Source organism: Petaurus breviceps, unplaced genomic scaffold, assembly GCF_028583685.1.
Source record: "Petaurus breviceps papuanus isolate PSGF00001 unplaced genomic scaffold, PetGlider_PUasm1.0 188, whole genome shotgun sequence".
Taxonomy (NCBI): Eukaryota; Metazoa; Chordata; class Mammalia; order Diprotodontia; family Petauridae; genus Petaurus; species Petaurus breviceps.
The window spans coordinates 9,254,612-9,269,192 of record NW_027185804.1 but is presented as its reverse complement, the minus strand read 5'-3'; the positions used below and the strand labels follow the sequence as shown (position 1 = coordinate 9,269,192).

Here is a 14,581-nt window from a genome sequence, read left to right as displayed (position 1 = left end):
ACAATGCCACTAGGTTAAATGTAGCAAAAGGAAATATATTTTACGTACGGAATTTTTCAACTGTTAAATGAGGAGGGTGAGAATAAAAATACAAAGAAATACTTTGGTGTTGGCCCATCTTGTTGGCAGGAGTAACACTTGAACGGATTTATGATTAACTTGCTGTGCCTAATGCTGAAAAGTCTTTGTTATGCCAGGTTCAAAAGTCTTTTCCAATGTCAGACTGAAGAGTTTATCCTTCAAATTCAAACCCTCAGACCATCTGAATTTCTGAATCTCCTCTTTATTGAGGAGTGAACTCAATGGTGTGAGGTTAAAGGAGGAGAAAGATGTTAACCTTCTTGGGAAGATGCTTCTGTAGAACTGGCAAAAAGTGACCAAAGCCCAGATGTTCAGAATTTCTTCATAATTCTGATCTACCTTCTCCATCTCAGAGAGAAGTAAAGATCTATGTCTGAAAATCTTCACAGGAATTGGCCCATTTCTCAAAACCAGTGAATCATCTTTACATAACCTTTTTAATTAAGAGTTCAGATCTGACCAGAGCTGTTGGGAATGTGCCCCAGGGTGGGATGGGCATGATGGGTCTCTTCACTGGGGTGCCTTTCCCTTTCATTCCTGAGGACAGTGTCCAGATCACTTGGTCAGTGCTGTGCTCAGTGCTCTGTGGCTCTCAGATCTCTCCACCTCAGACAGATCACCTGACTCTGGAGGGACCACAGCCATTCTTGCTACTTGTCATCCTTTCACAGGCCCTGATCACATAGTAAGGAAGAATTGTTCCTCTCTTCCCCTTCCAGAATCTGACATTCCTTCTTCTGTGTTCCTCAACAATTACCTTTTCACTGTCATAAATAAACTATCAAGCCACAGGGAGATACAGCTATTCAGGGAAAACTAGTATCTCTCATGTGAGGGTTTGCTGAGCCCTTTTGAGAGTTACTAATCCACCTTTGGTGTTCACCTGACACTCAATTCTCACCTGTGGCCCCAAGAAGCTGGAGTGTGCACAGTGGTCACACCCTGGCAAACCAATGTTGAAGGTAACAGGGGGGTGGAGTGGGGGCCTCAAATCTGACAGTAGATAATAGGGGATGTCTATCCCGTGCATGTGAAGACTTTCCCTGGTGGAACAGTGGATGTGAACAATTTCTCCCAATACGCCACAAAAGCAGCAGAAGCAGGTGGTTAGACATAAAAAAAATGCCAAGGTCATCCACTGCATCCCAAGTCATCACCAGTTTCTTGACTTTTGTCTTGCCCCTGGACTATGATGACTCTGGAAGAGAGAGTGAAGCCAACAACTTGAAGCAACTCTGCCTCACTTAAATTCAATTTATATGTGAGTCAAAAACCAGTACCCACGCCATTTAGACATTTTTACCTATCCTTAAAGTCCTGTGGTGATGGGGAAGTGACAAAGAAGCAGGAATGGATACACTGGGAGCTGTAGTCACAATCCTGCACACAGGCAGCCCAAGCCATAGGGTTATCTCACTGGACTGAAGAAGCATTGAGATTCCATATCCCTTTGGGTGTCTAAGCAGCCCTTTTTGGAGATTGCACTGCTCACCTCCTGGAAGGAAGAAGAGGCTAGAAAGGTGCCTAAAAACTGTCTGCTTTATGTAACCTAGCCCTGGCTTGTTTATTGTAGCAAGTGTGGATCCTACCTGCAGTCAAAACACAAAAAAGTACAAAACCTTTGCAAAGATGATTCCACTCGCCCTTGGGACATAGAATGTATGCACACTTAGAGACCACAAGAAATCCAGTAGGCCTGAAAGACAAACAGCTCTTGTTGGGAGAAAAATCAGCAGATATCACATTCAAATAGCAGCCTTGAGTAAAACAAGGTGGGCAAATGAAGGCCAGTCTACCAAATTCAAAACTCCAAAAAATGCACATCTTTCTGGAGTGGCCTCAGCTGTGAAGCCGACTTAGGTTTCACAATCAAAACTAACCTAGTCAATAAGTTTGTATGACTCCCCAAAGGAGTGAATGACAGATCATGACAATGCAATTGCCACTTGCAGGAAACCACCATCATCAGTGCCTAAGTTCTCACCATGACAAGCCTGATGAGGTCAAAGAAAAATTTTATGAAGACCTACCTGAAGATCTTCATCATCAATGCCAAAAAAAGACAAGCTTATAATTCTTGGTGACTTTAATGCCTGAGTAGGTACAAACTATCAGACAATGCAGGAAGTCCTTGGGAGGAATGGAGTTGGAAACAGCAACAGCAATAGTCACTTACTACTGAAGATTTGTGCATGGAATTACCTTCTCATCACCAATACTGTCTTCCATTTACCTAAATAAATAAGACTTCATGGATGCAGTCACAGCAAACATTGATATTTAATAAACTTTGTCATTGTAAGTAGGAGAGACAGGATGTGAGAGTGACAAATGCAATGTGTGGCACGGAGTGGTAGACTTATCATCTCCAAGTTACACATTTACAATCCACAAAAGCAGTGGCCCCAAAGCAAGATGACTACCAGAAGATTTAATGTCAAAAGATTAGAGCATTTCTCCATGTTTTTTTGGAAAGCTGAGCCAACACACAGCTGGCAAAAGTGGTGCATAAAAGGAGTGGGCAGTTTTCAGAGGTCTGGTATACAGCACCACATTTAGTCATCAGTGCTAGAACACTCACTAGTTTGATTGAAAATGATGGGGAAATTCAGAAGCTGATAAATGTAAAACAAGAACTACACAGAGTTTACTAGCAGGATAATTCATCTGTCTTTAAGAAGGGAGCATTTAACTCCATAAAAAGTAAAGGACCAGTGAAACTTAGAGAAATACAGGATTCTTGACTCAGTAAGAAGGCAGGTGAAATTTAGTCTTATATTGATGGTAACAATCCAAAATGCTTTTATGATGCCCTGAAGGCTATTTATGGGCCAAAAACCTATGGTGCATCTCAACTACTCATTGCTGATGGAGCCACATTGATTAGTGCTAAGAACAGATGGAGATAGGAGCCAAACACTTCCATAGTGTCCTCAACAGTGTCGTCAACTAATGCTGAAGCTATTGATCATATACCTCAGGTTGAAGTCAATCCCTCTCTAGCCTAACTTCCAACTGAAGAAGAGGTTGTGAATGCCATTTGGCTCCTCTAGTGTGGAAAAGCTCTTGGTGCTGATTCTATTCCAGCAGAGATTTGCAAAGCAGGGGGGTTCACTACTCTTACAAAAGCTGACTGAAATCTTCTGGGTTACGTGTCAAGGGAGGTGGGGGGGTTATCTCTCAGGACTTCAAGCATGCCTCCATTGTCCAAAGGAAAAGGACATAGATTGTCCTGTGACAATCATGGGGGGTGGGAGTAGGGTTCTCTCACTTAGTCATTGCTAGCAAGATTCTTGCCAGTCCTCCTTAATTTATGAGGTTAATCCTTCACCTAGAAGATGGTCATCTACTCGAGAGCCAGTGAAGTCAGAAATGACTGAGGAATTGTTGATATAGTGTTTACTACTATATCAATAACTCCAGGAGAAATGCTAGGACCTGAATATAGGTCTATACATAACATTTGTTGATCTGACCAAGTCCTTTTATACTGTCAATCATGAGGGTTTGTGGAAATTTGTGGCAAAGTTTGGTCGCCAAGAGAAGTTCATCAGATTATATGCCAGTTCCACGATAGCATATTTGCACAGGTTCTGGATGATGCTCACATGCTCTCACATGGCAGATCTGTGTGCTTGTTCCCATACTTTTTAGCCTGATGTTTTCAGTGATGTTGTCAGATACCTTCAACAAGGATGAAAGCAGCCTCAAGGTCAGCTCCACACTGACAATAAATTATTTCATTTGAAAAAGCTGCAAGTCAAGTCTAAAGTAGAGGGAGGATCGGTATGACTGTGCACACAATGCCTCTGACGCTGAGTTGCAACAAATCATGGAGCAATTCTCTGCTTCTTGTGCTAATTTGGTCTAACAACACTAAGAAAGCAAAGATTCTCCACCATCCAGTGCCATGCCATCCATACATGGAACCATCAGGTACAACAAATAGAGAAATTTTTAATACTGCTCACTTACCTTGGCAATATACCTTTTGGGGGCAGGGGGTGAAGGCGTGGGGCAGACAGGTATTGAAGTGGATAGAACACCAGGCCTGAAGTTTAGGAAGATTCAGCTTCATGAATTCAAATCCAGCCTCAGCTATGCTAGCTATGTGACCCTGGACAAGTCACTTAACCCTGTTTGCCTCCATTTCCTCATCTGTAAAATTAAAAATGGCAAATCACTCCAGCAGCTTTACCAAGAAAACTCTAAATGAGGTCACAAAGAATCAGACATAACTGAAATATAACTGAACAACAAAGAATGTACTTATAGCTGATGAGTTGAAATAAGTATTGCCAAAGCTAGCTCAGTGTTTGGGAGTCTCCAAAGGAAAGCGGAAGAGAAGAAGTATTAGGCTGCTCACCATTCTAAAGGTCCACAGAATTATTGTGCTGACTTCATTGTTGTACACCTGTAAAACCTGGACAGTCTACCAGCATCATGCCTGGAAACCGAATCACTTTCATTTGAATTATCTTAGGAAGACCCTGAATATCACCTGGCTGGATGAGGTACTGGACACTGAGGTCCTTTCTAGAGCTGAACTGGCAAACATTTAATCTGGAATGCAGAGAGTGCAACTCCAAGGGGCTCGCCACATTGTTGCAATGCCAAACATACACTTGCCTAAAGGACTTTTACTCACAGTAGGCAATATGCAGGTAACCCATTGTGAGACATGGGATATACTGGCACAGGACCATCCTTGTCCTTTGCCCAACTAGCAGGGTGACAGTTCTGTGCCTCTTCCCCCAGAATTCTTACTACCAGACTGCTGTGTTTTCCCTACCTACAACTATCCTGTTCAAATTTAATAAATTGATTGGCCAACGCTTACGTATTTATTTATATTGTCTGTATTATATTTATATTGTTGGAGACACAGCTAATACCTGAAGCCATTCTTTCAAAGAGATTTCCTTTAGCAATTTCACCCTAAACCTAATTTCACTCTAACCCTAACCCTAACTCTTCCTTGCAATCTTCATTAGGGAGTTTTAACTGCAATGGTAATTCACTCCTATAGGGTCAAGTATGCACAACTGTCCCACTTTACCATCTAAGAGGAGACAAAAGTTGGGAGTGGAGTGTCCTTCATGGAAAGTATCCAAGTGTTTTGACTTTCTTCATTCTGTACTATTTCATACTAGCAATGATTTCCATACAGTAGGCTCTTAATAAGTATCTGTTCTGTGAATGTTAGCAAAAGCCTCTATGGCCAAGTTATGAAACTTCCTAACTTTTCAGAGAAATACAACAACGTAAGGGTCAGATACGGGACTTCAACTCGTCATTGCTAAGCTTTGTAAGAAAGCAAACAAAAGTTTGTCGGGTTACAAGTTAGCCACTGCCGGTCCTGCGTGCCCCGGAACTCTCCTAGACGAAACACAAGTGTCGGGGAATAAATTCCCAACGGAACCCAGCTGAGAACCGGAAGTTCCGGTGCCCCGCGGCCAGCCGAATCAAGCGAGGTTCCTTCGTTTTCCGAGACTGATTCGTAGCCAATAAGCGCCAAGAAGGAAGTTTCGTGCCTGCGGCTGGACCTATAGCGAGGCTCCCCTTCATTGGACCTCCCTTCCCTCTTTACTTCCGCCCTTCCTTCCTTCCTTTCGCGCTTCTGCAACATGGCGGCTGCTACGGCAGCCTCGGGTTCCTCCCCGACTTCGACTCCGGCCCCGACCCCAACCCCGGCGTCTACACCGGATTCCGCCCCAGTTCCCTCCCCGGCACAGGCCCAGGGCCAGGCCCCGGCTTCGGCGCCTCCGCCGGCTGCCCCGACCCCGGCTCCGGCGCCGGCCCCCCTCGGGCCTGGGATCCCCGGGCCGTTCCCCGGCGGCCGCGTGGTCCGGCTACACCCGGTCATCCTCGCCTCCATCGTGGACAGCTACGAGCGTCGCAACGAGGGCGCGGGACGCGTCATCGGCACTCTGCTGGGTAAGCGGCGCCCTGGCCCGCCCCGCGACCGCGAGCCCATACAGCCCCAGCACCCCTTCCGGGCTGCGGCCCGCGGAAAACCACCTCTAGGAGCCTATTTCTCCATCTGTAAAACCAGGGCGTTGGGCTGGCTCTCAGCCCTTCGTGACTCCCCTTCCACAACCGCCCGTTTTGTCAGGTCTGCCCTGGCTATGGGGGAGGGGGCATCGAGGCGTGTGCCGGGCCGGATACATCTTGGCGGAGGATCTCGTGGACAGAATGGAAAGACGAGCCAGAGGATAAATAGGCTCAGCTTAAGGGCGGAGCTGTGTGTGGCTCTGACGACGAATGGGAAGTCAAGGGTGCCAAAGGCCTGCCCACGGCCCGGCTTTAATTTGGATCCTCCCCGGGGATTTGGTGAAGGCAGAGTGGGTCACACACTCCTTAGGCCGAACATTAGATCCTCGGGTTTCAGAAATAATCAGTCCATTCGTTTCAAGGACGGACTGTCCAGTAAAGCTGCAGACCACCCGCGTCCTCCCTCTTAAGCCAAGCCTTAGACCCTCAGGGCAGTTTGAACCGGCACTTGAGTGCTCTTTAGGAAGCCCCCACATCCCGTCCCAGAAGCAGGCTCCAGGCCAGTTTCACCCAGTCCGTAACTAGGATGGGGAGGGGGCGGGGGGAACTCCTGACAGATCCTTGCACTGCCTCTAGCCCCAAACTTGCCCTGTTACTGTCACAAGCACCGCCAATAGGTTCGTCTTATCTGTATCTCCAGTTAGTTGCCATGTTGTGCCATATTTATTTCCATGCCCTTCAAACCACCACCTTGTGCCAGCAGCAACAGCTTCCTAATGGACCACCTTTCTTTGTCTTTCCGTTCTCCCATCCATCTTCCACGTAGCTGCCGAAGTGATTTTCTTAAAACAATTCTGTGAACATGTCACTCATCTGTTAGAATGTTTATGGTTGTGTTTTCTAACGTACGTGGTTACGGTATAGTCGTCTGTGTAAATAACATATAAGTAAATGTACACAAATTGGAGAAATGTACTCTATAAATTTTTTACTAATGGGGATGCACAGTCAGAAATAAGTTTGAAGACTGCTGAATTAAGCAGTGGAAGAGCCAAAAAGATCTGAGTAGGAATTTTGCCCTGCTTACTGCCCTGCCCCCTACCAGTAGGCATGGTTTTGCAGAAATTTTAAGTACCTTCATTTTGGATAATATGCTTATATAACTGCTGATTTTTTTATATGCTGCCTTAGGTACTTACTTGTTCTGTGACCCTGGGCAGTTCATAGCCTTTCTCAGTTTGTTTGCTTATGTATAAATTGGGCTAATAATAGCCCCTTCTCACAGGGCTATGAGAATAAAATGAGATAGCCTATGTAAAGCACTTGGCAGACCTTAAAGTACTATATAAATGCTAGCTCTTCTTATTATGGCTTCCTCTTCTCATATAGACCATAAGTTTCTTGGGGCTAGGATTTTGTCTTATAACCTTTTACCCTCTTGATACTTATTAGCACAGGACTGGCATGTAGCAGATGTTCACTTGATCCTCAACCCCAAGGGAGATGAAGATGTAGTCAGCAGTATCATAAGTCTATGGGTCACTTGCACTGATACATTACTGGTTTTCTTTCTTTTGTAGGAACAATTGACAAACACTCAGTAGAAGTCACCAACTGCTTTTCAGTGCCACATAATGAGTCTGAGGATGAGGTAAGTGGGGTTTGGGCATGCACCATAACTGGGAGCTCTCTTGCTTCACACCAGCTAATCTGTGGCCAGAGAGCCCACAGGAGCCACTTTTACTTGCCCTGTAGCAGAACACAAGGTTAGAGCATCTAAGACTATAGTCAGTTTTACTGCTTTTGTGTTGGGACTCTTATATTACCATTTATGGGATAGAGACTGCTTCTTTAGGTGTCCTTTTCTTTATTCCCCCCTCTCAAGTTTCATCACTGGGGGATCAGTTGCTTGGATTTAACCTTGAATTTCATGTTCTCCTCTACAGGTTGCTGTGGACATGGAATTTGCTAAGAATATGTATGAATTACACAAGAAAGTCTCTCCAAGTGAACTTATTCTGGGCTGGTAAGTCTGGCTCCAAATTGAGGCAGGGCAAGATGCAAAGCCCTTCAGTCCTAGTGGGTGAAACTTTGGTAATAAGCATGCTGCCTTTGGGACAGCTGCTTTCCTCTGGTGTCCCAGACCTGACTGTATTCTTCCATAGAGTAAAGTTAAAATTAGGGACAATTTCTTTAGAGGATCAGTCCACCAACAGACATTTATTAAGCATCTGCTATATGCCAGTCACTGTGCTAGGTATTCAGGATATAGAAAGGATGAAAAATTACTTCTCAAGACGTTTAACATTCCGTTGTGAGAGCTAGAAAGTACAATGAGAAGTATGCATAGAATAAATGTAAAATAATCACTTAATAAATGATTTATTGACATTGAGTAGGAATGTCCAGTAATTGATGTAAGATGGAATCTCAGGAAATTGGAGTGGAGATAATTATTAAATCTATAGGAGCTAATGAGGTCCCTAGAGAGAAGGCTAAGGACAGAGACCTCAGAAACACCCACATTTAAGGACATGATATCCATGGGGTTAGACCAGTTTGTGTCCGGTTTTTGCCCAGGGTGTCAGAACACTCCAGGATTTTGTGTTTGTTCCTTGGTCTGTTTTTAAAATGAGATCTTTCCCTGGTGCAAATCCTCCTCCATTTTCTTCCCTTGGCCTTTCAGGTTTTTCTTATTACTGGAGTCAAGAAAACCAAGGTTCAGGACTTAAAGTTGACATAAACTTGTATTTCTGTAAGTCACTTAACTTCTTGATTGCAGAGCAGTTGCTGGTGTGCATTGGTATAGGGGCTATCTTCATCAGGAGTTTCCTATACCTGCAGTTCTTAAACTTTGGGGTAGGGGGAAGAAGAGGAGGGAACACACTCAGTTTAGTGGGTTATATCTGTTGCTATTTACCACATTAGAAATTAAAACAGATTTTTAGAATATTCATTTAAAAATTAAAAACCCATCAAATATTAACACTTTTAATGAAAAGTAACATTTCTAAAACAAAAATATTAGAATGGTGGCATTGTTTTACTTTTTATAAATCTTTAATATCTGCCTTAATAGAAGACAGTTGGATTTTTATATCTGCTTTTACATTGTTTTTTATGGTATATTGTTTTGGCTATGAAGAAAATCCAGTTGACAGTTGTTGGAAAAGAGAAGAGTGTTTTAATAGGCAAGTAATGTCTTAGTAGTATCATGAAAATATTTCTTGACTTCTCAGGCCTCCTGAAGTCCCAAGGTTCTGTGGACACACTTTCAGAATGTCTTCCCTATACTAATGAAATGACAGGTCTGTACTCTTTCTCAGAAAAATGATTAGGTAGGCACTAGCTTTTGTCTATCATGATTCTAGTGCTGCCTCTTTGTTTAGGCTTATCCTGATCATACTGTGATTAGGCTTAGAAGACCAGGGACCAGGTCACAGCCCTTCCATACTTGGGAAATTTTTTTTTTTTTTAAGCAACTGGGGTTAAGTAACTTGCTCAAGGTTACATGGCCAGGTGTTTCTGGGTGGGTAATAAGTGTCTGAGACCGGATTCGATCCACATGTCATCCCGACACTGGAGCCGGTGCTCTTACTCGCTGTGCTACCTGGCTGCCCCCATACTTGGGAATTACTACCTTTTATGTGTATAATTGAAAGCACATTCTATTTGGGGCACGGGCACAGCAAATGCTAAGAGAGGCTATGCAGAATTGGACTGGAGAAGAAAGGCGTTAAACATAAAGTGAACTCTAGGACTTTTCTGGGGAATACCAGCAGATCAGGGGAATCTTGTTACTTAGAGTCTCTCATGATATCCAAGGCAAGGATAAAGGTCTTCCATTTCATTGGGAGGATTAGCAAAAATTAGTTATACTTCACATAAGCTCAGTGTCAATTCATTGGGTTTAGAGTCAAAGGGATGTGGGTTTCCAGTCTTAGGCCTGCTATTTACTGCCTTTGTGGCCTTAGGAAAGTCACTTGGTTTCTAAAGGCCTCAATTTGCTCATCCATAGAATGAGGGGGTTGGACTAGATGACATTTGAAGTTCCTTCCAACACTCATTTAATTATTCTTACCCACTAATGTCTGAGCGTCACAGGGGCCTAATATATGCTCCTTGAATTATATTTTCCAGGTATGCCACAGGCCATGACATCACAGAACATTCAGTACTGATTCATGAGTACTACAGCCGGGAGGCCCATAGCCCCATTCACCTCACTGTGGACACCAGCCTCCAGAATGGGCGGATGAGCATCAAAGCCTACGTCAGGTATGATGCTTCGAGGGACCAGGAACCAGCTTGGGAAATAGCTGTAAATTTACAGTCTTTGTGTGTCTGTTAACTTTAAACAGAGGTACATCTGCTCTTGAACTAGCTGCCTACCCTGTCATCTTGGTCTTTGAAACCCTCTCGTCATTGCACAGTTGTTTACCTAGCCATATGGTTTCTTGGTCCTTCTGACCATTAGTGTTTCTCCTGCTCCCCAGTATCTTCCAGACTCCATGAATGAATGAATTAAAAGGTGCTTACTATGTACCAAGCACTAAACTAAGGGCTGAGGTTATGAATAGACAAGACCAGACAAATTTTGATCACGGAGCTCCCACTCTGATTGGGGGAGATGGAAGAGACAGGTCATATGGCAGTTCCCAAGGTTGTAGAAAGTTTGGGGGCAGGGCAGAAAATAAGGCCTGGTGGTGATGAGTTCCAGATAAGCCAGATTGTGGGAGCAGTCAAGCTACTTGAGGCTAAAAGGGAAGGGATGGATTAAGTAAGGTTAGAGCCATTCATAGCAACATAGTCTCAAAGAGCAGATGGTTACTGCAGAATGTGATAAAAGTTTTGGTGTGTTGAAATGTGTCCAAAAATTTCTTTGAGCCTTGGCACAGAAACCTTGGCTGCTGCTGCAGATTTGCTAATATCTTGAGGGCATTCTTTACCCCAACTTTTCGTTACTCTGGTGCCACTTGTTGCCCCCAGGGTCATATCGGGGCAATGGGAACCCCTATCCAGAGTCTGCTTGACAACTAAATTCAGCCGATATTCATGATACTGATATTCTCTCTTTTCAGCGCTTCCATGGGTGTTCCTGGAAAAACAATGGGGGTGATGTTCACTCCACTGACAGTGAAATATGTCTACTATGATACTGAGCGAATTGGAAGTGAGTAACTTTCCCTGCACTGTCCCTGTGGAGCCTTTGACTGAGTGGACTGAGTACATTAGCAACTTTTCCTTGAATAAGAACCACAGCCCGTCTAAACCGTTCATAAATGGGCAGCCCCTGAGTAAAGCATCGGAGTAACCGTGATTCCATTTCATATATTTGCTATGGAACTAGGCTACACTAAAGGGAGAAACTTTCTTTCCGACCCCAGCCTCCACCAAGAAGCCTTTGTGTTCCATTTTCTCCTCCTCTTATTCTCTGATTTAGACTCCTCACTTTATTCCTTGCTTAGCATTCCCTAACTGTGCTGCCCCTTAGCTCCTGCTGTAGATCACACCAAAAGAACAGAAATAGGAACCAGTCAGACATAAGCGCTCTGAGCATTTGGGGCTTGTTTGTCTAGTCATTAGACTCTAGTGGGCATCCTCTGGCTACTTTGTGGTGGTTGCCTCTGCAGAGGGAGGTGGAAGTTGATGAGCTCTTCAGTCTCACCTTCACGTGCCTTGCTATTACGCTATGTCTTCCTTTTCTAGTAGCAGTCTTTGAGTTCTGGAATTAACCATATGTTTTCATGGAGACTGGAATTCTGTGCTCCCATTTTCCTGTAGGACATGGAGGGGAGGGACTAGCTGGAAGGACAAGGAAACGAGCCTTTTAGTAGCCACAGAAGTGACCAGTGTAGATCAACATTCCCTTCTCCCTAACCCACAGTTGACCTGATCATGAAGACATGTTTCAGCCCCAACCGTGTGATTGGCCTTTCAAGTGATCTGCAGCAAGTTGGTGGTGCATCAGCCCGGATCCAGGATGCTCTAAGCACAGTGTTGCAGTATGCTGAGGATGTGCTGGTGAGGGGAGGAGGGGAAAAAATGTGTGGTGAAGGTGGGAAGCAGGTGTAGGATGCCCTAAGGATCTGCTAGTAAGCGGAATAGCATGGGCAGGAAAGGGGTGGGGGCACCAAGGAAGCCAGGCTATCTGAGTTATTCCTGCTCTCCATAGACAAAAAAATGCATCTTTCCTGTTATAATGAAATCTCGTTTTGTTATTCAGTCCGGAAAGGTGTCAGCTGACAACACCGTGGGCCGCTTCCTGATGGGCCTGGTTAACCAAGTTCCCAAGATTGCCCCTGAGGACTTCGAGACCATGCTGAACAGCAACATCAATGTGAGATACCCAAGTCTTGTATCCTGCCTGTCCTTAGTCACAGTAGTGAGGATATTTATAATGGGACAGAGAGGAGGCTGCTTAAAGAAGGGCAGTGAGAGGGGTGGCCAGGTAGCACAGAGAGTAAGAGCCACCGGCCCCAGAGTCGGGATGACCTGGGATCGAATCCGGGCTGAGACACTTAGCACCCACCCAGAAACACCTGGCTGTGTAACCTTGAGCAAGTTACTTAACCCCAATTGCCTTAAAAAAAGGGGGGGGGAGCAGTGAGAATAGCTTCTGCCACCCTTGGGGGTACAGGGAGGGGTAAACTCTGTCCTGAACCAGCCCCATAAGCCAGAATAAGGCCTGAGAACAATCCAGTTCAGACCTTTAAATGCCTGTGAACTGCAGTATGGTAATGCTGTGCTTAGGGGCTGGACCCAGACAGGTGACAGGTTAAAACAAAATAGACTTTTCAGTGTTTGTAGGTTGGTCACAGTCTAGTAGGCCGCATTCCCTTGTCTCCCCTCAGCTCCTTTTGTGATTGGGATCTAAGCAAGGGCTTGAGTGGAGTTGGGTCCATCCTGCAAAGCACCCTTTGGACAGATTTCCAGAAAGGCCTTTTGGCCCTTGTTAATACTGACTTCACCATGCAAAGCTGTTTGGAACACAGCAAGCAAGCATTTTTTCCTCTGAAGTTCAGCACTGCTTCCTAAGACCGTAAGGTTTCAGGAATGTGACTATCTCAGTCCCCCTCCGCTTGTCAGGCCGTTAGTAGGACAGAAAGAACAACATATCAAGCAGGAAATTACAGGGCCTAAAGGAAGTGTCTTAGCTTTGGAGACATTTCTGTTATTAACCAGCCTATGAGCTGCACCAGAAGCCCATTCTCTTTGTCCAGACTATTCTTTGTTCAGTCCTCTTGGCTCCCCTGCCTAGCCTCTCTCACAGCACCTCATGAAAAAGATGCTTATGTCCGGTCTGCTTTTCCTGCCTTCTAATTACATTGTCCTTCCTCACCAGGACCTGTTGATGGTGACTTACCTTGCCAACCTAACCCAGTCACAGATTGCTCTCAATGAGAAACTTGTGAGCCTGTGAGGAAACCCAATGAGCAGCAGCTACAGCCAGCAACTCCACCTGATGTGGGTCCTCACTTGACCCGACCTATAGGATAGAGCGAAGAAAAGCGGATTCTTCTTCAGTCGTCACCTTTAAGTTGCCTGTTTCTGTAGATGAGCTGTTTATAACTCCAAATAAAACACAGACATCCCTTTTCCCTCTGGGTAAGGGATTGATTGTGACCTTTCCCTTGGGGGAGGAGAATGCTAACTTGGAGACTGTCTTGAAATCAAGAAATTAGTCCTTTTGGAGGTGTTAGGCAAGGAAGGATTTTTTGGATAGTGGGAAGCTCTTCAAAATGCTAATCTCTGCCAGCTGGGGAAGTCAAGTCTCTTCTAACCCATCCCACCGCAGCCCTCACTGTCTTTAATGTTCAGCCAGGCCAGCTTAGTTGATAACTAAGTTGACATACGAGGTTAACCACTTCTATTCCTTGTCAGCCTGTTGTTAAAACATTGCCTCATTTATATCATAGAAGAGATATGTAACATCAGATATTGGGCGAGAGAATCCTAGCAGTCTTTTCTGCTTCTGATTCTCCTCCTGCCATTGGTAGGACTCTGTCACTCCTGTTTGCTGTGCCCTTGCCTTATGACCACATTCTGCCCTTCCTTTAGGGCTAGTGAGGAGGGTTAGACTTTGATTTGATTGTGGTTCTGGGGACACGGGGCTATGAGTCTAGAGGTGGGAGTGACTACCTCAGAAGTCATTTACCCAGCTTTATTTTACAGAGGAAAATGAGGCTCAGGGAGATTGAATGAATCACCCAAGGGCCGAATAAGTCGTAAGCGTTCTTTGCATTGTGTTAGCTGAAGATTTGTACCCCATTTGACTCTTGGAGATCTTCCTGTATAATATAGACTTGGACATCCCTACTTCAATCAGAGGCTGTCCTTTTTTCCTTTTTCTTTTTGTGTCTTAACAATTTTTCATGGTGGTATTTCTTATACAGTTGGGTGTTATTCAAAAAAGCTATTTTTATAAAGCAAATTCTTACCAGCAATCCTGTTCACCTATAACAAGCATGTGTTAACTAACTTCTTTTTGTGGAGCACAGTGGTA

At 44.6% G+C, this 14,581-nt stretch overlaps 1 protein-coding gene across 1 annotated transcript; it reads left to right on the top strand.

The window, feature by feature from the left end:
• The first annotated feature begins 5,693 nt into the window (after positions 1–5,693).
• On the top strand, positions 5,694–13,729 carry LOC138163763 (eukaryotic translation initiation factor 3 subunit F-like). Its single transcript, XM_069091274.1, has 8 exons — positions 5,694–6,018; positions 7,656–7,726; positions 8,022–8,101; positions 10,216–10,353; positions 11,157–11,248; positions 11,963–12,099; positions 12,302–12,415; positions 13,421–13,729. The coding sequence occupies exons 1-8, from the start codon at positions 5,709–5,711 to the stop codon at positions 13,496–13,498; spliced, it is 1,020 nt and encodes a 339-aa protein (XP_068947375.1). The 5' UTR covers positions 5,694–5,708; the 3' UTR covers positions 13,499–13,729.
• The last annotated feature ends 852 nt before the right edge of the window (positions 13,730–14,581 follow it).

Coding starts and splice junctions, on each gene's coding strand:
- LOC138163763 (XM_069091274.1), top strand. CDS start 5,709: ATGGCGGCTGCTACGGCAGCCTCGGGTTCCTCCCCGACTTCGACTCCG. Junction 11,249..11,962: donor TGATACTGAGCGAATTGGAA/GTGAGTAACTTT, acceptor CCTAACCCACAG/TTGACCTGATCATGAAGACA. Junction 12,100..12,301: donor AGTATGCTGAGGATGTGCTG/GTGAGGGGAGGA, acceptor TTTGTTATTCAG/TCCGGAAAGGTGTCAGCTGA.